The sequence below is a fragment of the Centrocercus urophasianus genome, unplaced genomic scaffold (genome assembly GCF_019232065.1).
Source record: "Centrocercus urophasianus isolate 14NV4802_14NV808 unplaced genomic scaffold, USGS_Curo_1.0 seq_13, whole genome shotgun sequence".
Lineage (NCBI taxonomy): Eukaryota > Metazoa > Chordata > Aves > Galliformes > Phasianidae > Centrocercus > Centrocercus urophasianus.
The window spans coordinates 1,986,559-2,010,440 of NW_024884475.1; the positions used below are offsets into that span (position 1 = coordinate 1,986,559).

The window sequence follows — 23,882 nt, forward strand, 5'->3', positions numbered from 1 at the left end:
GGCTGCTAGGGCTGATCGGGGTCCCACCACCCTGCTCCCCGCATCGCACTCACCTGTTGGGCTGGCGGTGGCCGTTGCTGCGTCCTGCCCAGGAGCTCAGCACTGCTATTTGTAGGGCTGGGCTCGGCAGCGCTGACGTCGACCCCACTCCCTGGGGAGATGGCAGCCAGTGCTTGTTGAGTGGGAGCCCACCCCAGAGCTTGAGGATGCTCATGGAGAGGGGGGGAGGGGGGGGGATGCAAATCTCTGTGCCTCAGTGCCCCCTCCCGCAGCAGATGGTACAGAAGATACTGCTGGCAACCCTTGTTTTCCCTCTTCTCCTCCAGTTTTTCCAAATATGGGGCTGGATGCTGCATCTCTGCCTGGCCACAGCTCTGGGTTTGTAGCAGAGGAGCTGAGTGTGGGAAGTGGATTTAGCCCGGATTACCTACAGCTGTCTGCTGTTTGCAAAGCGATGCTCCAGCAGCTCTGCACATGGCCAAAGGGCAGGGATGCTCCCCAGGCCCCAAAACATTGCTCTGAGCACCGAGGAGGGGGAAAAAAAACCAACCTCATTAAAATCACATCTGTGCAATTAATTCAATGGCTCTTGATGCCACAAAAACTGATAAACTATGGTCACCTGCACCCCTCTGCCCTCAGGTCTTTTCTTTGCCCTTAGGGCTCTTCTTGCACCTTGGCTTGCCACAAACATTAGTTTTTACATGTTTTTTTTCTTCTGGGAGGGGAACTTCCAAACTCAGTTATTTTATACCTTCTGCTCTGACAACCCAAATTCATTTTGTATCCCAGTTATTTCCAAATGGCACCAACAGGAGGGAAAGGGATGGGCACAGGCACCCCCACATCCCACCAAGAAAGGGACAGAGCTCCTTCAAGGAGCAAAACTCCTCTTCTTTTCCCCCTCTTCGTTTTGCTTGAAATCCCAACAGACGCTGCCAGGTTCAGCTTTCCAACCCCAATGTGATGGCCTGACCCTGAGAGAGAATGCTTTTTCTCTCTCTTTTTTTTTACACAAAAATTAGGATATTTAGATACATACACACACACAGAATAAGTTGGTTTGGTTTCTTTTCTCCTTATTTTAAAGAGCTGACTGGCAGAAAAATGTGAAACCATTTCCCTGCAGGTTTGCAAAAGCTTGTGCTTGCTTGTGGGTTATTGGTTCAGATGAGATCCAGAATTATTCTTTCCTTTTGTTTTTTTTTTTTCTTAAAAAAGGCTTTACTCCCTCAAGAGAAAGAAAAAAAAAAAGATTTACAAACAAAATAACAGCCTGTATCAACTCTCCAGAAGAGAGATGGTGTGACAATATTAATCCAAACATCACGCTATTTAATTCCCCAATAAAACATTGGAAAAAAAAGGAGCTGACAGTATCTGCACTAACACTTTGCTACATATAAAATCTCCAGCTAAGATGAAGCTTATGGTACCAACCTCTAAAACAGTTAAGATATATACACATATTTTGGGGGAGGGGTATATTAACAAACAGAATATTACAAAATATTAAAGAAGGCAACTCTTCTGTCATTTGTTTCAGGTTGTTTGTTGTATTTTTCACTTGAAGTTGGCGTAGTCTGAGAAGGCGTCGATGTATTCCTGCACCACTTTGTAGCAGAATTCGTACTGTTCCTGCAGAGCAGAGAGGGCACAGCGTTACCCAGAGGAAAACCATGTTTCAGAAATCACTTGGTGCTTCCTGGCCTGCAGCGGGGACTGAGCTGAGTTATTACTGCACACCAAAGCACTTCATCTCTCTCACAGTGCTGGGAAAAGGGTGAAGCCCGTGGAGAAATGGGATGGGTGATGGGACAGCACTTCTGGGCACTGAGTGCTGGCCATGGATTCCCACCCACGGGCAGCTCCCAATGGAGGGCTTGTGGTGATGCCACCTTGGTTTTGCCTTCCCCCTCAAAATGGGGCTGGCCATCCCTACAGGTTGCTCCTACAGAATCACAGAATGGCCCAGGTTGGAAGGGATCTCAAGGATCAGGAATCTCCAGCCCCCCTGCCACACGCAGGGCCACCAACCTCCACATTTCATAGCAGCCCAGGCTGCCCAGGGCTCCATCCAACCTGGCCTTGAACACCTCCAGGGATGGACGGGGCATCCACAACCTCTCTGGGCAGCTGTTCCAGCCCCTCACCACTCTCTCTGTCAAGAACTTCCCCCTCACATCCAACCTAAATATGGTTTCCAGGCTCCTGGAGCCCAGAATTCCAGGGACTGTAGATGAGGATGTCTGCAGGGAGGCTCCTACAGCTCATGTCAGAGGGAGGCTGATGCAACCAGCCAGGCCAGCTCCTCTCTTCTGAACACACCACAGGAGGACGGGGAGATCCCTCCCGACCCACCTCTATCCCTTACTCTTTCACAGAGGGAGCAAATCTTCAGCTGAGGAAGTTTATCTCGACAGGTTTTAACAGGTTTGAGTCCCCAACTCATTCCTGCTGAGGTCCAGGGCTTACCAGTGTCTGCACCATATGCGGCCTCTGTAGTCTTAAACTCTTTACTGTCTGAAAGACATCAAGAATCCCTTCTGCTTTCACCCTTTCCAGGACAGTGCTCAGTGCACAGAAGGTTCCTGTTCTTCCTGCTCCGGCACTGGCAAAGAGAAACCAAGAAGGTGAAACCATCCCATCGTTCCCAAGCAGCCCAGGTTTGTCAGTGGTTTTGTTATCTCCATGCACAAGATGCACAGTCAGACCGCAGCACTGAGGTGAAGCAAACCCCAAATCTCTGCAGCCTGAAGCAGCTCCCCAGGCTCACCTGCAGTGCACAGTGATGGGGTGGTTGCCTGACTGCTGCTGCTGCTTCTGCACGGCTGCGATGATGTTGATCATTCCCTTCCCATCGCTGGGGATCCCAACCTCTGGCCAGCCATGGAAGTGGAACTGTCGGATCTGTCGGTTCTTGTTTTCCTGGCAGAAGAGCACAGCCAGAAACTCAGCACGGCCCAATTCCTACCAACGAACCAACTTGCTGAATGCCTCATGAAAACCCATAGGAGGTGTGTGTGCTTGGGAAGAGTCATTTGCTTGGTGTATGGCAGAGCATGACGTGGGAATGGAGAGCACAAGGAAAGTGGGAATAGCAGGCACAGGAATAAGGCAACCAAAAGACAACCAGAGTTCCCCAAAGGGCAGTGGCAGATCCTTACCCTGGTGTTTGTCACCAGCAGGTCCCGCACTGTGTAGCTCTCGCATTCCTCCTCTTTTTTCAGCTCCACGTTGATGTCTCCATAGGACACAGAGCCATCAGAAGGCCAGTACTGGGCACATTTCTCCTGAGAAAGAATTGCAAGAGGAGGCAGGGTGAAAATACACATTTTTCTCGCTGCCTTGAAGGTGCACAGCACTGGGAACAGCACAGTGCACAGCACTGGAGGGTTTATGGATGTGCTCTGATTTCCTTTGCTGCCTCTACAGCAAATGCTTACCTGACCTCTCTCCTCCAGCTCTGTTAACATCACTATGGAGCAGGATTTCCACTCCCAGATCATCCTCCAGAAGTCCTCTATTGTGTGCTGCAGTGGCCCTTGGCTGGCGATATAGGAGTCCTTCTGGCGATAGCCCTGTGATTTCAAACATGGCAGTGAGAGAACTGGCAGCACGAGGAGGTGGGTGCAGAGGAGAGCTGCAGGCACAACGACCACAAAAAGCCTAGCAGGTTCAATGACAGTGCATGTAGATGCATGGAAATAAAGGAACAACTTGGTCTGGGGGGGAAACACCCCCAGAACAAGTTGTTCGTGTTCGTGGTACCTACTGGGGGCTGAGCTTTAGCACGGGTGTCATAATTATGAAACAGCACCAACTCTTTGCAAGACACAGAGCTGGAGCACCACCTTTGTGGAGCTCTCTGATACATCAAACTCAGCAAATAATGCAGTGCAGGCACTCTTAATCCTGCTTAGAAGTGCCAAGAAGAAAGGGCGAGCCAGCTTAGCAATCCTTCTCTCTCCATGCCTTGCTTCTGCATGCCAGGCTAAGGCTGCTGTGTCCAGGCTGCTGGTCACTGCTTCCTGTGCCAGCCGCTCTGCATGCTTGCCTCAAGGTCTATGTGCAAGCTCTCCCTTCCAACTCAACCAAAAAGAGGCAAATCCAGTGGATTAGGTCTGCCTCATGCAGACTGCAGAATGCAGGCAGCAGCTCAGGTCTGCAAATGCATCAATGTGCTCTTGGACGAGTTGCCAAGTCGAGCTGAACACCAGAGCACCACTGTGTGAACAACCCCAGCCTGAGCAGAGCCACCACCTGGCTTCCCCTGCCCCAACATCTGGCAGTTGAGATGCTGTCACAGTGAGACCTTTGCTTTTGGGGGAATGCAGCTGCAGTAGGATCACATTTGGCAAAGGAAGGTTTTGTTTCCAGTACTCCTAGGACACTGGCATAGTCTGAATTTTGTAGCAGAGCCAGCCATCATGCCTAAGCACCAAGACTTAGGCTTTTTGGAAGAAGTGAGCAAAACCAGGCTCTGTACTAAGTCAGGGTGACTCTGCTCCACAACAAGAACTGCTTCTGTTACAAAGAATGAAAACCTCCACTATTCCCCTGCGACCTCGCAGCAGACTGTGAATGCAGATGCTTCGTCATTTGGCGTTTGTCATTTAAGCAAAGTTCAGCAGAGGCAGGAAATTGAATCCTCAACAAAATTGCTTACATGACATTTAAGCCTTCTGATCTAGATGCAGAATGAGAAGGCTGCTCACATCTGCGTTTTGTCAGAAGCTGACACAGCCAGAGCACAGCCAGAGCACAATGTGGGGAGCCAGCAAGTGAGATCTGGGGGAGCAGGCCATTGGGAAGGTTGTATCTGGGAATATACTGGTTTTACTGGTTCAACACATAGCAGTCATCACACTTCGGGGGGAAAAAATACTGCCATTAGGAAATGAAAATAGGAATTGGGCTGGAAAAGAGCAGCTTTCTTTGTTACTTAACCAGTGCTGGCATCATTGCACAAAGATAAATACTCATATGAGATGGAGCCCTGAAGTCAACAGGATTACTCACGAGCAAAGGATGTGCAATCACCTATCTCCTCCTCGGAGTGAAAAAGCACTTAACCTCTCTGCCTCATTTCCTCCAGTCACCAAGACAGGTGTAATAGGATTGACCTGGTTTTCTCAGGGGTTTTGGGATCCGTGATGTTGCTCCAGAACTAATCTAGAGGATGTTTTCTGACCAAATGAACAGTGCCATAAAGTAATTATTTCCCTGGCTTTGTGCATCCGCTTCTCAAAGCCATCATCAAACCCCACAGCTGTGGAAATGGGACCAGGATTTAGAGGCCCAGCTTAGGCTCCAAATCTCTTCTACCTACAGAAGTGTTTCAGGACAAAACCTTCAATATGAAGAAGTGTGAGGTAAATAGTTTCCAGGGAGAGAAGATGAAAAGAAGATCAAAGAAGACTCACATCAATAAAAGAAGCATTAACGTAGTCTGTGTTTTCTTCACCTCTCTTCACTGGAATGATTACTCTGTTGAACTCATCTAAAACAGAAGCAAAACGACTGCATTTTGGGAAACACTTCAAAAACATAATTATGCATGGCCTTCAGCTGGGAAGTCACCAAGACCAAGTGCTGAGACGAGGGAAGGGGGGCCCTGTGTCCACAGCACCCATTTATGCAACGAGGAGACTCAGCTCTGCCTTCTGCCATGCCCTGGTTTGGGGAGCCCAGGGCAGAAGGGAGGCACTGAGGACTCAAGGAGCTGGACCTGCTCAGCAGATACTCCCCTCTTCCAAAGGCAGAAAGCCCTGGGGAGGACCAACCTTCTGAGAACAAAGTCATGGCAGGGGCAGGGCAGAACAAAGCAAGAAAGCTCTGGAGCAGTGTTAAATCTGTCCATGAAAACCCACCTCACCCTGACTCTGCCCCATCCCTACATGGTTTCCCTACCAAGGAATGGACCAGGAGGCCTCCGGAGGTCCGTTTCAACCTCAACCATCCTGTGTCCCCACTCCCACAGATGCCTCTGTCTCCATTCTTCTTTCAACCGGACAAACACAACTTACATGGAATTATCTGAAGCACCCTGTTCTTTTTCATGTTGGCTGGCAAGTTGCCCGTTCTCATCTTGTCGTTCTGAATTTTGATGGAAGTGAGCTTCTGCAGAGGAAGGAAGGAAAGCAGTGACAGCTTGCAGAGACACTAAAGGAGAAGCAAATGCATGGCAGTCTTTGCTGCCCAGAGTGTGCTGAACAAACCTGCCAGCACAGGAAACCAGGCTCACCTTGAACTCCTCTTCCAGCCCGTTGCTGCTGGTCCCTGGCACTTTGTTGTAGATCTTCTGGAGGTGGATTTCTAACGAGGTCACCTCCAGTTCTGTATCACCGTAGAGATAGTGCTCCAGCAGTGCTTGGTATATGAACACATACTGCATCTGAAAGGGTCGCAGGGAGAAGCTGCACTCAGGGATGGGATCTGGCTGCAGACCCACTGCCCAAGCACTTCCCCTTGTAAGAGGTCTGAGACCTTATCTGCCACATGACCTGCAGGGATTTGACACAAAGCTCAAGGACAAACTGCAGATAACAAAGTGCAGGACCAACAGCTCACTTGACACAGTGTTCCTTCCAAAATTAAGGATGCCACTCAACTTGCCCACAGGGCTGCTGCAGGTGGCTTCGCTGCAGGTTGGGAAAACACAAAGGAAAACCACAGGGAGCCTGCAGCAGCACACTTACATCTGTCTGTACCATCTGGCAGCGCTGAGCCCGGATCCGGCTCACGAAGCCATAAACGTCCACCTTCCTCTCGGCGTGCATCATGTCCAGCATGGCGTCGATGACGATAAAAGTGCCCGTGCGTCCCACCCCGGCGCTGCAATGGCAGAAGGGCAAACGATCAGGGCACAGCTCCACAGCAAGCTCACTCTGGTCACAGAACCACGGAATAGCTTGTGTTGGAAGGGATCATAGACTCATAGAATGGCCTGGGTTGAAAAGGACCACAATGGTCATCTAGTTTCAATGCCCTGCTATGTGCAGGCTTGCCAATCACTAGACCGAGATGCCCAGAGCCACATCCAGCATCCAGGGATCTTAAAGCACTCCCAGTTCCAGCCCTTTGCTGTGGGCTGGTTGCCTCACATCAGCTCAGGCTGCCCAGGGCCCCATCCAACCTGGCCTTGAGCACCTCCAGAGATGGGGCACCAGCAGCTCTCAGGGCAGCAGTACCAGCACTTCTGAGTAAAGAATTTCCCTCTCACATCTAACCTAAATCTCCCCTCTTGTATTTTAAAACCATTCCCCGCTGTCCCATCACTGTCAGACTGCGTAAAAAGTCACTTTCCATCTTTTTTTATAAGCTGCCTTTAAATATTGAAAAGACACTATGAGGTCTCCCCAAAGCTTTCTCTTCCTCAGGCTGAACAAGCCCAGCTCCCTCAGCCTGTCTCCATTGGAGAGTTGCTTTGAGCATCAGACTCCAACAATGCAGCCCCTTCTGCACACCATCACCAAGCACTGCAGCAGGGCTTGCTGCCTTCTCCCATCCAGAGATGCTTTCCAGGCAAGCCAGGAGAGGCAGCCACAGCTGTGGCCGAGGCTCACCTGCAGTGCACTACTATTGCTCCTGCATACTGGGGGTTACACGTCTTCACCTTCTTCAAGAACTTCAGCATCCCAATGGGGGTGAAGGGCACCCCGAAGTCGGGCCAGCTGGTGAAGTGGAACTGCGTCACCAGGCGCTGAGGCTTCTTGTTCGTGACGTCACCTACCTGCAGGGGAAATGCGTGCTCAGATCAATCACAAATGCTTCAGATTTCCTCTCTTTTCCCAAAAGCTAAGGCAGAGAGGGAGCTACAGTCCCAAGGCTCAACTGGAAGGTTTAGGAAGCACTGCCACCTGGAAGCTTAAAGGACATGGATCCAGGCTGCAGGGCCACATGAGGCTCTAAAGGCATGACACTTTTTCTGCTCTCTGTCATACCCTGCATCCTAAGGGTGGCCTTGAAGCTGCGAAATAGTAGAGCAGAACATCACCCAGGTGAGAGGTGCCACCTGGACGGCTCCAGCCTGGCAGAATCTGTGACACTTCAACGCCAATGGGCCCAGCTCAAAAAGAAGGCATGGCTCCTTTCAGTAATAAAGATGATGATGATGCAGTATCAAAAAATTCCCTGTATTAAAAGCAGGGAAGGAACCAGGCACAAAGCGGGGTCCAGGAGAGCCTGAGCTGGCTCTAGGCAGCCTTTCATCAAGGCACTCGGTCTCCCTTGCATCAGTGCTTTGTTGCCTGCCTCCGAGAACATCAGGAAAACAAACAGAGTGACTAATCCTGAGCTTGGAGGATGTGACAGTGTAGCGACAGATGGGAAAATAATCAAAACCCAACGCATAAAGCGCTGGATTTTCTCTCAGCTCACGAGATGAAACTGACTTATTTGCAGGCACTAAGCGGCTGTGGGTCAGAATCACAGCATGGCTTGGGTTGGAAGGGACCCTAAAGATCATCTAGTTCCAGCCCTCCTGCTGTGGTAACAACAAGCCCTGGAGGATTATAGGACTGCATTTTCACTGGAATCAACCAGCTTCCTTTTCTTCCAACGCAACGACGCTGACAGACGCGGAGAATGGGGTCCCACGTGTTGGAGGTGAGTGCGTTCTTACAGCTCATGTTATGAAGAGGGATGTTGCTGTCATTGAGGTGAAACCCTGAGGAGTGGCAGAGCAGCCAGGGGTGGGGAGGGACAGGGCAGGGCAGCAGCACCTGCTGAATGCAGAACTTGCGCACGGTGTAGTCCACCAGCACCGTCACGTCTTCCACCGAAACGCGGATGTTCCCGTATGTCCAGCAGCCCTGATCTGGCCAGTACTGAGCACACTTACACTGCAGGGACAGAGAAGGCAGACGGGTAAGCTTCAGCACCCAGCAAGCCTGGGAACAGAGCGTGGTGAGAGCTGAGACATCGCGTGGCTCAGCACAACCTCTCTGCTCACTGAGACGATGCCCGTTGGACGACACGGTGCCTACCTCTTTCCTCTCCTTCAGGTTGGTCACCATGACAATCGTTGCTGTGTTTTGCTCCCAAATCATTCTCCAAAAGTCATTCACTGTTTCTTCCTTTGGTCCTAAGGGAAACGGATGCATCGTGGTTAGGAAAGGGGCATCGACTCCACAGGCAGTGGGACTAAAATCCATTGCAGAGTGTGGAGTGTAGCACTCTTTTTGCCGATAGATGTCAGCACAGGATGCTCCATGGGTGTCTGGGAACCCAGAGAACAATCATATTGCACAAGAGCAGGTGGGGTTTTTTTTTGTTTTTTTGTTTTGTTTTTTTCCTAAGGGACTGGATACTTTTTTATTATCAGGAATTCCATTTTTAGCCCAACAAGGGGAAACCAGACAAGCAGAGCATGGAAACGACTTGCCCAAGGTCACACTGGGAAATTGTGGCTGTCACAAATAGCATGCACAAGTCCTGCCCCCGAGCCTTGTGCTTTAACCACAGGATCCTATTTCAATATGGCACAGGAATAGCTCTCACTGTCTGCCAGACAGGGAGCTGACTCACCCCAACATCCCCTGCCAAGCCCCAGGCTGAGGGTGAGCCAGGAGGAAAACGGAGCCAAAGCTTCACCCCAGCCTGGTACTGCTCATGAGATGCAGCCTTCCTTCTCCAGCCAGAGCCAAGAGAACAGGGTGGCTGCACCAAGGCACGCAAGCTGGGACCTCTGTGACAGTGGCTGGTGGCGGACAGGTGCAGCAAATCCAACTCACAAACAAAGGCTGGGATTAGAGAAAACTTCCTATGATTTTTGCTAGTGTGAAGGTCCCATGCCTGGGCATCTCAGTTTCAGCAGGGAAAGCTGCACACACGATGGTGATGCTCTGCCTGGGGGCAGCTGAGCTCAGGAAGGCTCTGGCGCTTGCAGCTAACAGTCCTGCCACCCGTGTGAAGATTATTACAGCTCAGTCTCTCCCCAAGGACATAAGCCCACATTCTTAAAAGCTAAGGGTTTAGAAGGAGCATAATGAAACTGGATTGGTGCGGTGCTCGCTCTGACATAAATGATTTCTCAGCTTTATTAAGGAAATTTAATTAAGTATCTAGCCAGCTACGTTTTGAGAGATCACAGCCACCTGCAGTTGTGGCTCAGGGGGAGGATGAGGCTCTGGGGCTGGTAGGATGGAAGAAACCCTTTGACACCATCCAGCAATGGGGATTCCATAGGCTGGGCTTCTTGTTCTTCCCCAATACATCCAGCAGGAACAAAACGTTCCTGCAACAACCTGTGGCCTGGCCAGATCTCCTTTCATGTTGACCAGAGACTCTCACAAGGCACTGTAGCACTGTACTGGGGTTATTTGGGTTATTTGCAGTTTCATAGAGCAGAAGGACCCAAATCCAATAGGGCAGAGCTCCTAAAATAATTGAGCATTTACCTTGTGCAGCAATGAACTTGTTTTTCTCTTGGTACCCCTATGGAGAAAAGGAGAAAAAAAGAAGACAAATGAAAGGCCAGTCTTTTTCTAAGGGTCATGAAGTGTTGCACTGCCTGCACTCATGTAATTTGTCAGCTGCTGGCCCAAAGTATGGATGAGGTGGTAGCTCAGTACCTTTCTGCTGGCATCATCTGAAAATCAGCATTAATCTTCAGGAGTTCAGGCTGTTGAACCCACAGTGGGTTCTACAGATTATTTCCTAATGGCTATATAGTTAGTGCTGAAGAAAGTGAAAAAAAACCCTTTGGGGTCTTGCTTTTCTTCATGTGCCTCCATCTCCCTCAAAGTCAACTTCTTCATATTACCCTTCCCACTGTAACACTGATGTGGGCTACGTTAGCAGCTCCCCTCTGTGCCTTGTGGACAGAACACATCTCCCAAGAAACAGGACACTAAATTAATAAAATGCATTTTGTATTCAGATGAATGCTATAAAAGCTAACATGGACAAAAGGGAAAAGTTGGACTACATTCTCTCCCTCTCAGAAATCAATGAGTTCACCAACAAAAGCCATTGGCAAACGCACAAATCCTGCTGCCTCCTAGGAGCAGAGTAGGGCAGAGTTGCTTTGAAGGATATTTTAGCTGTGTTGCTTCTTCTTTTTTTTTTTTCCATGCCCTTCACATGTCCAGCCCTGCAAGCTGGGAAGTACCAGTGATTAATCAGCCTCAGGACTCATCAGCCATTAATCAGAAATCCTCCGTTCAACCCAGAATGGTTCCAAACCCCTTCCCAAACAGCCAGCTTGCCTTTGCAACACTCTGAGGAGCTTTTCATGGTTTTAGAAGTGGCAAAAAAAGAGAGGTGTGAAGAGATGGGACTGAGCACGGCAGGACCACAGCCAGAATTTATTAGTCCCAGCCCTCTGTCTTGTACTCCAGTTGCTGGACCGTGTTCTTTCGGCTTCTTCCAGACTAAAGTTGCACTCCATAAAGGCCACACACACAGCCAGGCCTCGTTTTTAGGGATGGGAGTCACTCAAGGCAGGACAGGCACTTACATTAATGAAGGAGGCGTTGATGTAGTCAGAGTCAGGAACCCCTTCAACAGGAGTCAGGTGAACCCTGGAATGATCATCTGGAGAAAGATGACAATTCTGCATTAAAACCAAAGCCCCACAGAGCTGAGCTGAGTTTTTGGAGTGGAGCCCAGGCTTAGGGGGTTCCCAGAATACGTAAGTGACTTTATGCCCTGAAATCCTTCCATGCTCAAAGCCAGGAAGATGATGGACCTTCCTTACACAGAGATCATCTGCATTTCCCATCAGCTTCATTTTCCACATCCTCCTGGCTGCTCACAGCTCCAGGGAGTCCCTAGTGTGCATCTAAGGCTAATGCAGATGCAGCAGCCCCTCTGGGTGAGCCCTCCCTCAGCCCCCCAGCCCCACTGATACCTACAGGGCAAAATGTTCACGTAGCGGTTCTTCTCCTTGTTCTCCTCCTTGGAAGCAGCTTCACATGTGGCCTGAATGGGACACGCTGGGAGAGCCTGTAATGGCAGAAAATGGGGTTTCATGTGATGTTTTCAGGCACAAGGAGTCCTGCACAAGGATGAATCCCCTCGACCCACCTCCCTCAACATCACTCCTGTGCTGCTCTGTGCCCCGACCCAGCTCAGGGTGATCAATTGAACAGCCCAAGCTGTACCAGACAGCAAATCCCATCTCAGATGCAATATCCCAAGCCTCTGGACACACAAACACGAGGTGGCAGCAAAGCCTCCAACACCAAACCCACCAACACAGGGTTCTGGAAGCTCACAGGGAGGTTCCTGCTGACATTTCCTCCATTACCAGTGATGCTAACTGTGTAACCCTACCAGCTCCAAAACTCCACTGCCCAGCACCTGCAGGGCTGGGAGAGAGCTGCACCATCCCACCCCCAGTAGGGATCTGCTGTCCTTCCAGCAGCATCAGGGACCTCCAAATGGGGGTGCTGGAATCACTTGCAACGTGACCCTGTAATAGCCAGGAGGATGGCATGTGTTGCTTCCTCCAGCTGGCACGACAACATGCAACCCAGGATCCAGGATTTATAACCCAAGTGATTGCTTCCCTTGTTATTCAGCATGTGGATTTGGTTTCATGGGCTCACAGCCTCCTCTGACACGCAGGGTATCGAGTTGTGCGACAGCTGGGGGAAGTCGACTGCGTTTTCTTTTTTAATCTTGTCACAGTCCTGATATCAGCTTATCACACCTTGCACCTAAGGTTTTATGTATTTGCAGACAGCACCTGCAGTGCAATCAGACCAGCAGTGGATTTTCTTTCACTAATTAAGCCATGGGGAATCCAGTTAGTTCAGTTCCTAAGCAATATGCTATGACACTCCAGCCAGTAGTTAACTTTGTCCCCTCCCTCATCACTTCTATTTCTGCACTGCCAAAATGAAACCATACCAGGTTCAGCATCACAAGAAGTCAGAGAGCTCAGCAACATCAGGAACAAGTTTCAGACATCTCAGAAGAGATGATGAAGTGTTGTGGGGTAAGGACAATATCTGAATTATTGCCAAGACTGATCAGTGCTGCAGGCCAGCTGTTGTGCTCTAAGTGGTCATCATTCAGTTTCAGAGCTACCAGCTTATTCACATAAGTAGAGTTGTTTCAATTTCTTGTTTCGGCTGTTTCTGCATTTGACACAACACCATGACACAGCTTTACCAGCAATTCATGTTGGCAGTGTTTCTGTTACAGCCCTGAGGAGGAGGAGGAGGAGGGAAGGCTCTATCTGGGAGGAAACCAGCAGGCAGGGAAACTCTTTCAGAGCTCTTCCATCCCAAGACCTCCTGGACACAGAAGAATGTAACCCCATGGTGCTGCTTGCTAGCAAAGCCGAGAGCAGCTGGGTGGGACACAGGCAACAAGAGAGAGATACCAGGGACCAGTTACAAGGGCGAAAACCTCTTTGTGTGCTTTGCAATAAATATGTAAAAATCTCCGAGTGGCTTCGCCTTTGATGTACCAGCTGTTTTGTCTCTGCTGTTCTACAAAATGAGACCAGAATTCTTCTGTTGTGTGTCATAAGCTTTACAGATAGCATCCTGCTCGAGCTGTGCAATTTAAGGGAAAGAAGACAGAGCTGCTTTTCAATTCTCTCTCCATCAACCTCTTCATCTCATCAGCCATGAAATTGCTCCATGGCTGCAGATAACCACCATCCACCCTGCAATAAACACCCACTGCTTTGCAGAGTAACAGAGGAGCCTCTGCGTCGCTTTGAAAGACCAACGCCACTCTGCACCGGCTTGGCTGTGTCCATTGGAATGAACTGCAGTAAACAACCTCCTTACTCCCACCCATCCCTCGTGCTGCAGGAGAGGAGGAGAAGCAAAGACACTCACGTTGAACTCTTCTCGGAAGAGCTTGTTGTCATCTGCCATGCGGCGGTTGATCTCCTCCTCCAGCTTGTCGACGGGCAGAGGTGGGTATTTCCTGTTGGTGCTGGGGGACCTGGCGAGCAGTGGCATGCTCTGGGGCTCTGCAATGACACCCAGGGTCAGAGTTGTCCCCAGATGCTCCTCTGTGCCCAGTACTCATCCTCACAGAGCTCCCACACTGTGGGCACACCGTGTTTAGGGACACTCGGCTGTCCCCGCTCCTGTGATTTGCTCCTCCTTTGGGCTGTCCATGAAAATGTGAGGGTGCTGTGATAACTTGGGACTCTAACAGCAGCCTGGAGTTGAGCACTGCCCTGTTATAGAGCCAGGATGCTGAAATGAGGATCGAGTCACCAGTTCTGGGAGATGAACACCAGAGTCTGCAGCAACAGGACATGGGGTAATGGCTTTAAACTAAAACAAGGGAGATGTAGCTGAGATATTAGGATGAAATTCTTCACTGTGAGGGAGCTAAGGCTCTGGCATTGCTGCCTACAGGAACTGTGGGTGCCCCATCCCTGGAGATCCTCAGGGCCAGGTTGGATGGAGCTTTGGGCACCCGGTCAGTGAAAGGTGTCTCCCCTTGGCAATGGGTCAGAACCATATGGGCTTTAAGGTTCTCTTCCAACCCAAACCATTTGATTATGAAGACTCTGAATTCCCTCCTTAACATGGGAAGTTTGGCACAGTGACCATGCCACAGCTCCCAGGTGAATGCAGTAAAGGTAGCTGCTGCGTTTGGTTTCTGCTAAGCAATGCCAGCAAAGCCAAGAAAGGCCACAGGAGGGTTATATCAACACAACTGAGGGTTTATGAAGTTAACACCTTAGCTTACAGCAATATAAAGCTTGGGCAGGGAAGGTTTTAGCTGCCAGCATGAAAAAACATTGCTGATTTTCAGTTAGTGCTCCCTTGTATGTGTGTGGTTAATATGGAAGAAGCTCAGAAAAAGGATCTGAACTGAGTCTGACTCAGAGAATCATAGAATATCCTGAGTTGGAAGGGATCCACAAAGATCACTGAGACTGCCCCTGAGACACTGAGGTTCCTCTTCAACTCCTACAGTAGATAAGCACGTTACAGCAGGCTGGCACAAGACTTTTTAATTGCACTTGTAAATTTTGTCTATCTTTCAAGGTTTTCATAAGGAAAAAACGATGTGTTCCCAGCTTTATCTGCACAATGTTAATTTGGTGCCTGCAGTCAATGTGAAGAACTTCACAAGAGTTTTATTCAGCTGTCATCCTAATTTAAAGGGGGAACTGCCAGCAGTTCAGTTTTGGAAGTGATCATCACAACGTATTAAAACACTTGAGGGAAAACATTTGTTGATGGAATTAAAGTTAGGAAGAGAATTGTTGGTTTAGGTTTGTCAAAAGCATGGAAAACAGTGAGAGTTCAGAACAGATTAAAACAGCATCATCCAGCAGTGATTCGCTGGGTGCTGTCACTGCACTGGGCTCAGTGCTGAGCTCAGGGGCTCCTGGAGCTTCTGCAGAGCTCTGTTTTCTGATGATTTAACATAATTTTGTATGATTACAAATGGGAAGAAAACAAACAAGTCAAATAATCCATTAATAATGGATAAATGGTCCACTCTGAAGAATGCTCAGCATGCCGTGGTTTGCAAGCACATGGCATGTTTTGCAAGGGACGTGGTTTAGTAAACATGGTGGTGATGGGTTGATGGTTGGACCTGATGATCTTGGTGGTCTTTTCCAACCTTAATGATCCTGTGGTGATTCATCTGTACCTCTGCTCCCACGTCATGCCTTACCTGCATCATCTGTCCGACCGTTGGGCAGGCGGAAGGAGTTGGAGTGACTCCCTGCTTGCTTGTATTTCTTGAACCTAAAGAAGAAAAGGGCATGGAGAAAGTCAGGAGTTGGCCATCGAGATGCCAGGTAACCTTCTGGAATAGCAAACCCTCCTCAGCTTCACTGCTGTGAGATGGGCCCCGAGCCAAGAGACGAAGGGAATTTTTCCACCATTGCTAAGGAAATTGCTTTTTTTTTTTTTTTTCTTCCCCTTTTAATTATTTAATCATCAAAACATTGAGCAAATTAAAATGTTTACTGCAGGTGAATAAACACTCTCTTCCAGCTGAGCAGACGTGTGCTCAGGAGCTGGGTTTATTGAAGGCATCATTTGGAGCAGCCCAGATGCTTGGATTTTTAAATTGTTGTCTTAGAAAGGCTCTCTTTTGCTGCAGCTCCAGCTGCTGCATTGCCCTGTGTGTCCAAACAGCTGCAGCACCCACTGCCCTGCATGGTTCTGCTGGGACAAACCTGCTCCCACAGCACGCAGCTTTAGTACCCAAGGCTGTCTGTGGGCATTGGGTCATGTTTGATATTGTGATGGGAATGAAGGAATAATGCAGATTTTATGGCTGGGGAATTCTGTGTAGCCTCACCAGATTCCTCCATCCATCAACCTGAGCCTTGGAAGGAGACCTTGCCTGCTCTTATCTGCACATGCAGGGCTTTGACTAATCCATCCTTCTCAATGTTACCGTTTCACTAACTGAACAGAGAAGGAATAGCTTTATACTGAAATGAATAAGCAACAATTCTTAAATAGCCCCAAATATAATTTTCATTATCCTTCCAGATTTCTTTTTATAACATTGCCTGTGTCAGGCTTGCATAGCTTAGGAAGCAGAACAAAAAGCTCACGATAGAGAGCAGCCAGTCCTTCAGCTAACCATCTAATACATCATTTGTCAAATAAGCCAGCATGAAAGCCCTTCTTACCTTAACATGTACAGCACAATAATAATAAATACTATGACTAGGAGGGAGGACAGGGCCACCATCACGGCGATAATTGGAGTCTCATCTGCAACAAAGAAAGAAAGGTGCAGTTACCAACGGCTATCCAAACCCACCCAGTGCCATCACTTAACCATTCCTCTACAGTTCCTGCTTTTAAAATAACCCACTTGTTCCATAGGGTTGCATTTGTCACGGCTGGTTGGACTGGATGATCTCCTGACTTCTCTAACCTTAACGATTCTGTGGTTGCGATTCGATAGCCTTTGTAGGACCGTACAGATCCCATATTGTTTAAGATAGCCATGATTTTTCTTCCAGCTTCGTGCCCAGGCAATGTTTCCATGCTACGCCCTGACTCCAATTGTGTTCAGCCCAGGGCTGAGGTTTGCTGCCAGCTATTTGTTACCTGCCCCTGGGGTCAGAGCAGCAATGCTTGGAGCAAGCTCATCACCCAGAGGCAGCTGGAAGAAAAGCCACACTAACAGATAGGAAAACAGCCCTAAAGGGCTTATTTCCAGAAAAATATGGGCAGCAGCAGAGCCAGAGAGGGGTATTTTCATTTTCCATCAGCTCACTCAATCTGGAATCAGGAGCTCTAGAAAAGTGATTCTGAACAAAAGATCTGACTTATGCACAGTGATGTGAAGGTGGAGACCTACTGTTGCAAACAATAAAAAACCCACCTCTCCTTGTCTTTGTTCTTTCCATCTGCATCCCCCCAAAGCCCAGCAGTGAAAAAGAAATCCATCTGAACACATTTCTGTCTCCTGCATACTCGGTAACTGTTCCTAGCCCTCACCTCCCCCCTGCCATGGCTCATCTTCGTGGTTCATGTTGTTGAATTTATCAAACCCTCTTGCTGTAAAGCCCTGCTCGATGCCTGCCAGGCTTCCCAGACACACCATTGGTTGGATGAGGTGCAGGTACATGGTAAGGATGAGAGATAATGGCCTTAAGTTGCATCAGGGGAAAGTCAGCTTGGATACAAGGAAACGTTTCTTCTCAGAAAGGGTGCTGATGCGTTGGCACGGGGAAGTGGTGGAATCACTGTCCCTGGAGGTATTCATGAACAGTGGAGATATGGTGTTGAGGGACATGTTTACAGTCAAGGTGGGGATGGATTGGGGCTGGACTTGATGATCTTAGAAGTCTTTTTCAACCTTAATGATTCCATGATTCATCAAGAGCCCACAGAACCAGATTCATGACAAAGCCTCCATTTGGTTTCTTGGTGGATCCCCTTCCCAGTAGCACTTGGGAAGCAAAATAAGAAGCCATAACAGACACTGCATTTTGGGATAAGTCATTGAGCTTGGCTCGAGCAGGCTCCATTTTCATTGGCAATTGGCTTTACAATAACTGAAGCAAAGCAGTAAGTTAAAGAAGTTCCCACTGATCTGTGCCTATCTCTATCATGGCCAAGGCAGGACAGTTCATTGGGATCTAAGTTCCTGCACCAAAACCTCAGTTCTGTGTGATGTTTCAAGGACAGCTGCACAGGGCTCAAAGCAGAGGATATCCCAGTCACTTCTGAATCTAAAATCCAACCAAGATACCAGAAAATCAGAGGGGATTTTTACCTAATGGCAAACCCAGCCATCTGTTCTCATTCTGTAGGACTGGTGTGTATGTGCAAACCATATCACAGCCCCATCACACGGCACTGAAAGCATCACTTCTGGAACAAGTAAAGTGTTAAATACCCGTGCAGCTTTGCTCCCAAGCAGGCAGTGCCTTTTAAAGAGCCTGCCAAGGACTCCATGGTTAGTTTCTCCCTTTCTCTCTGCAATGGATCACACCGTATCAGCAGTAGCACAAGTACAGCTTACAGATGTCCTATAAGACCAAGATCCTATGAGCTCCTACAAGGCTAAAAAGGGATGGGGAAGGACTTGCAGACAACACAAGAGTTTGGTGTTGCTGTGAAAGACAGTGACAAAGCACCAATTTCCACATGACTTCAGGAAAAAGCAGAGTGAGTTGGAGTGCCATGTAGTGTGCAAAGCTGCAACGCCATCAGGGCCATGATGAAAACACAAAGAAAGCAAACAGGCTGCCCTGCTGTTGGTCTGTTGGCTCCTCTGCTGCTAAAGCAATGAGTAATTGCAAATACTCTGTTAGCAACGCTGGTTCTCAGAACTCAGTCATTGAATCAGAGATGGAAAAATGAAAGTGCTATTATATTACCAGAAATGGATTTCTGCTACTTCTTGCCAGCAAAATTAATGAGAATGATAAGTATTCACATCATTTGCAGAACGGGTCCTGATCAAACAGGGCAAGTCACGGTCAATAAAGACAATTCATAAGCAAAAAAAGGAGAAGGACATTTCTTGAGCAGCTTGTAACCTTTCCATCCAGCCCTGCAGAAGGCAGTGCTGATACACTCAGTGAGTGCAGCAGGAACTCCTCCTATCTCAGAGGATAGGTACAAATTGGTGCTGAATTGTTTATTTTTGAAAAGCAGGAGCCCAACTCTTATTAACATATCAATATGCCTCTTCTAAAGAGCTCGATATGCTTTGTAAAAGCCATTTTGAAAGCGGGTGATAAGGAGAGCTGTCTAATAGCAGAACGCTTCTGAAAATGCCTTTACTTAAGGCTTGAATAAAGAGTAATGAAATACAAATCTCTTACCTCTTCTGTCAGAGTTACCTGCAGAAAAAGAAAACAGAGGTCTCTTAGCAACCAACATTTTCCTAAGTGAGGATCAAAGACTGAAATAGCAACAAATGTAGTAACTGTCACCGTCTCCTTGCAAATCTTTTTATTAAAATATCTGCTCCCGAAGCCATGATATGGAAATGCATTTCAGCTTTCCCTCAGTCGTAAGAAAAAAGGTATAAAATGCACATTTGTAGCTTTGCTGATTAGAAGGAGAAACCTGAAAATGTATGACTTTACTTTTTGGTCTGTGAGCCACTGGGAGAAGCATTTCCTATTTTTCTCCTTTTCCATCTCCTGAGCAGCACTTAATGCTCTGATGACTGCTTTCCAAATTTCCCATTAAGATGAATGGAAAAGGCAGCCCTAAAACTAATTTTGCTCTTTGACAAATCACTTGAAATAAAGCAAGAATCAGCTTGGGCATTTGTTTTAGGGACTGATAGCAAGAGAGAAGCCTTGCTGATTCCATGGCCAACTCGCTGCAGTGCACAAGGAGTAACCAAGTCACAAAAACTGTGGAGGGCTTGGGGCTGAGGAGCAAACTGGATGAGTTCAGCAGTGTTCTATGGGCCATGAATGTCCTTCAGCCTCAATCTCAATGCCAACAGCAAAGACAACGTGATGGCAGACTCACCAGGCTGCAGTTCCCAAAAATGCCCAAAGGAAAAGGGTGCACTCAGCACACAGATGTACAGAGGAGCTTAGATCACCCCAAACTCCACATGCCTGGCGGTCACCTCTGCGATGTGCCAAGAGGGCAACGACAGCAGGGTGACCATATGGACATCTGTTCATCCAGATCTTTGAAAGATTAAAGCAGCCCAAGGTAAGGGATAAAAACTGCTAACAGAGGCGTTGTTGGATCTGCTGGGAAATGCAAAATTGAGACATTCAGTGCATGGAACAGCCTGATCGATGGCATCTCTCTAGGAGCTGTTGGATGTCGGGGGGAAGTTCTTGACAGAGAGAGTGGTGAGGTGCTGGAACAGCTGCCCAGAGAGGCTGTGGATGCCCCGTCCATCCCTGGAGGTGCTCAAGGCCAGGCTGGATGGGCCCTGGGCAGCCTGGGCTGGTATTAAATGAGGTCGGAGACCCTGCATGTGGCAGAGGGGTTGGAGCTTCATGATCCTTGAGGTCGGAAGTGGAATGAGACCGTACAGTCTGGTACACCCAACATCTTGGCAAGAAACTGCAGCTTTCAGAATCAGAAACACAGAATCACAAAACGGTGCAAAAAGTGTACAGTCACTCTCCATCTTTTTTATCAACTCCCTTTACATTCTAAAAGGCCCCAAGGAGGTCTTCCTGAAGCCTTCTCTTCTACAGGCTGCTCTCTGTAGACTGGAACAGGCTGCCCAGGGAGGTGGTGGAGTCTCCTTCTCTGGAGATGTTCAAGACCTGCCTGGATGCCTACCTGTGCGACCTGCTGTAGGGAACCTGCTTTGGCAGGGGGTTGGACTCGATGATCTCTGGAGGTCCCTTCCAACCCCTGCAATTCTGTGGTTCTGTGACTGTTTTTCTCCCTTGTTTGAACTAAGGAGAGGATGAATCTTTTTGCACTTACTCGCTTCAGTGTATCATATTGTTACACACTGCCATGGAATTTGCCCCAAAGTGTCTTCTCGTTCCTACTTGCTCAGCAAAACAAGAGAAGATGAAGAGGCTGGATGTTAGGAAACATTTCTTCTCAGAAAGAGCAGTCAGGCAGTGGCACAGCTGCCCAGGGAGGTGGTGGGGCCACCATTGCTGGAGGTGTTCAAGGACCGTGGAGATGTGGCACTGAGGGATGTGGTTATGGGCATGGTGGGGATGGGGTTGGACATGGGGATCTTAGTGGTCTTTTCCATCCTTAATGATCCCATGATTCTATTCCATGAAACAAGCCCACAATTAGGGCAGCCTGGACAAACAGAGGTGTGCCAATTGGATGGGGCCAGGCTCTTCTTGGTGGTGCTCTGAGACAGGACAAGGGGCAATGGGAACAAACTGGAACCCGAGAAGTTCCATCTGAGCACGAGAAAGAACTTCTTGACTGTGACAGTGACAGAGCCCTGGCACAAACTGCCCAGAGAGGTGCTGGGCTCTTCTCTAGTGATACTCAAAACCTGCCTGGCTGCCTTCCTGAGCAACCTGCTGCGCAGAACCTGTTTTTTGGGGTAGGTTGGAATGCGACAACTCCAGAGGTGCCTCCAACTCCTACAGCTCTGTGATTCTGTGATCCTATGAGCACGGCACCTACCGTTGTGGGATGCAGAAGAGGTCTCTTGCGTCGTCACCGTCGCGCTGACGTTCCTCTCGGTCATCTCCGCTTCTGTGCTGGGCAGTGCAGTGTGCGGGGCAGACGGTGTCATGCTGGGTGGCAGAGAGATGGCCACAGAGGCAGAGGTGGGCACTGATGCCCCTGGAGTGGAGGCATTGAGGCTGGCAGTGGTGGCATTGGGGGAGATGCTGGTGGCTGTGGTTGTAGGAGGCTCCGACGCCGGGGTAGAAGTGGTCATCGGAGAGCTAACGGTGAGGCTGCTCACTCTCAGCGTCGTCCCACCATCAGGAATTGCTGTAGGAGCTTTGGTGGGGATCCTGGTGGAGGTGGGCACTGTTGTGGGTGGCTCTGTGAGGATGAGGAGCACAAAGGAGAATCTGTAAGTTACTTTTCTGGAGGATTTATATGCTATAGATTTGTGCTGCTGTAACTACAAGCAAAAAAACAACCAACACATCTCAAATCTAGGAGAGAGAGCACTTTGCACAGTACGGTGATGCCAGTCTTACAAAAGCAGCTCACATACTGTGATGTAGGGAAGGAATAAGAATTAGTGCCCCTGTAAGAGAGGATCGACGTTTGCCATGGGAAAAACCTGCAGGTCCCTTCCATGAGCACCTACAGTTTGCCACCCTTGCAGCACAACTAACAGAAGGGGTGAGTCACAAGAACAAGAGCATTTCCTCCTTCCATCCTGAAGATTCAGGGGCAGAAGAGAGGAGACAATAAGTGAGGTTTACCTGTTGTGACATTGTTAGCACCTACGCTGATCAGGCCACTTCCAAGCAAAAGGACAAAGAACCGTAGATCCATGTTGACCTGAGAAAAAGAGCAAAAAAAACACTTATTTGAACTGTTATCCCAAACTAATTCACATTGGGGATGATGCTGCTGTGTAAAGCTGGAAGGGACGAGTGAGCGTGTGGATGGAGTCACTGTATGCACGTGGATGGAAGGATTTATCTGGATGTTCATACATCCCCACCTGGAAAAGGAAATCAGCAGGGAGTTGATGTAACAGTGCACACGTCAGAGTGCCATGATGAAACCTAAATGCAATACACAGCAAAGAGCCGTGATCCTAAAGGCACAAAAGAGGGGAGGTTGGCTCACCTCCCCCCATCACCCATCTCCAGGACACCCACATCCCCTTTTTCACATTGCACTCAAGCACATGGTGGAGGTTTGTAGGTTATTCTGGATTTGGGGAAGCCTAATTCAAAGCCCCAAACAGCCATCCTACAGAGAATAACCCAAAGCAATCTGCAAGCTCTGCCTGTGCTGTGCATGCATTGTGCCGTGCATTTCTTCCCACGAAGCGTCCTGAAAAATTAAATTACAGGATGATGACATCAGTAAAATTGTTTTTTTCCCAGAACAATCCCCAACCTTTCTCCCTCAGCCCTTTTAAATGCATGCTCAAAGGTTTTTTACGGCCTTTGTTGCTTGTTTCTTCCTTCCAAAAAGCTCCTAAGAAACGGGTATGGTTATCTGCTCTGAAACAGGTATGGATCCAGAGGCAATCAAAAGTATGAGGTCAGATATCATCATCCAGCCCCAAGCTTGCAAGCTCCTGAAACAGCCCTTCCAGAAAGGGCTTCATTCCTGCAATCCCTCCTTCCTCTTTCATTCACCCTGCCTTGTTTGCTCTCGTCGTATCGATTCAAATATGCTTCAGTTGAGACCCATCCCAAATTCTGGGCAAGGGGACAAGGCTGATGTCATGAAAGATGCAGCCCCACCAGCAGCATCCTCCCACCAGCACCACCCGCCTACATTCTTCGCCTCCCTCCTAACGAAGACATGGCAAAAATGGAAGTGATCAGTGGAGAACATTGCTGGCAGCACGGCGTTCCTTGTTGTTAGACCCAGGATGCAGCTCATCCTATGCCCACACTGCACAGGGAGGAGGGGTTCTTGCTTAGCTTGGAGAAGGGAAGGCTCTGAGGAGACCTCATTGTGGCCTTCCAATACTTGAAGGGAACGTATGAACAGGAAGGGGAATGGCTGTTAATGAGGGTGGATGGTGAGAGGACAAGGGGGGATGGTTTAAAACTGAGCCAGGGGAGGTTTAGGTTGGGTATTCGGAGGAAATTTTTCACACAGAGGTGGTGAAGCACTGTTACAGGTTGCCCAAGGAGGCTGTGGATGCCCCATCCCTGCAGGCATTCAAGGCCAGGCTGGATGTGGCTCTGGGCAGCCTGGGCTGCTGGTTGGTGACCCTGCACACAGCAGGGGGTTGGACTAAATGACCATTGCAGTCCTTTTCAACCCAGGCCATTCAGTGATTCTATGATTCACATGGGCTCTGCACATCCCACAGTGAACCCATTCGTGGAG

The 23,882-nt window shown here is 48.8% G+C and overlaps 1 protein-coding gene across 1 annotated transcript in view; it reads right to left on the reverse strand.

The window, feature by feature from the left end:
* Positions 1–1,058: 1,058 nt before the first annotated feature.
* PTPRA (protein tyrosine phosphatase receptor type A) overlaps positions 1,059–23,882 on the reverse strand; it is a 95,825-nt gene continuing 73,001 nt past the window's right edge. The window contains exons 4-24 of the mRNA XM_042812058.1: positions 22,283–22,361; positions 21,522–21,890; positions 19,253–19,270; positions 16,595–16,679; positions 15,619–15,692; positions 13,806–13,942; positions 11,862–11,952; positions 11,465–11,541; positions 10,404–10,440; positions 8,991–9,088; positions 8,727–8,846; positions 7,569–7,735; positions 6,702–6,837; positions 6,248–6,397; positions 6,030–6,123; positions 5,427–5,503; positions 3,447–3,581; positions 3,168–3,293; positions 2,777–2,928; positions 2,476–2,611; positions 1,059–1,638 (exon numbers count right to left, since the gene is read on the reverse strand). Coding sequence (XP_042667992.1) covers positions 1,564–1,638; positions 2,476–2,611; positions 2,777–2,928; positions 3,168–3,293; positions 3,447–3,581; positions 5,427–5,503; positions 6,030–6,123; positions 6,248–6,397; positions 6,702–6,837; positions 7,569–7,735; positions 8,727–8,846; positions 8,991–9,088; positions 10,404–10,440; positions 11,465–11,541; positions 11,862–11,952; positions 13,806–13,942; positions 15,619–15,692; positions 16,595–16,679; positions 19,253–19,270; positions 21,522–21,890; positions 22,283–22,361 — 2,433 coding nt within the window. The 3' untranslated portion in view covers positions 1,059–1,563. The remainder of the gene's footprint in view (positions 1,639–2,475; positions 2,612–2,776; positions 2,929–3,167; positions 3,294–3,446; positions 3,582–5,426; positions 5,504–6,029; positions 6,124–6,247; positions 6,398–6,701; positions 6,838–7,568; positions 7,736–8,726; positions 8,847–8,990; positions 9,089–10,403; positions 10,441–11,464; positions 11,542–11,861; positions 11,953–13,805; positions 13,943–15,618; positions 15,693–16,594; positions 16,680–19,252; positions 19,271–21,521; positions 21,891–22,282; positions 22,362–23,882) is intronic.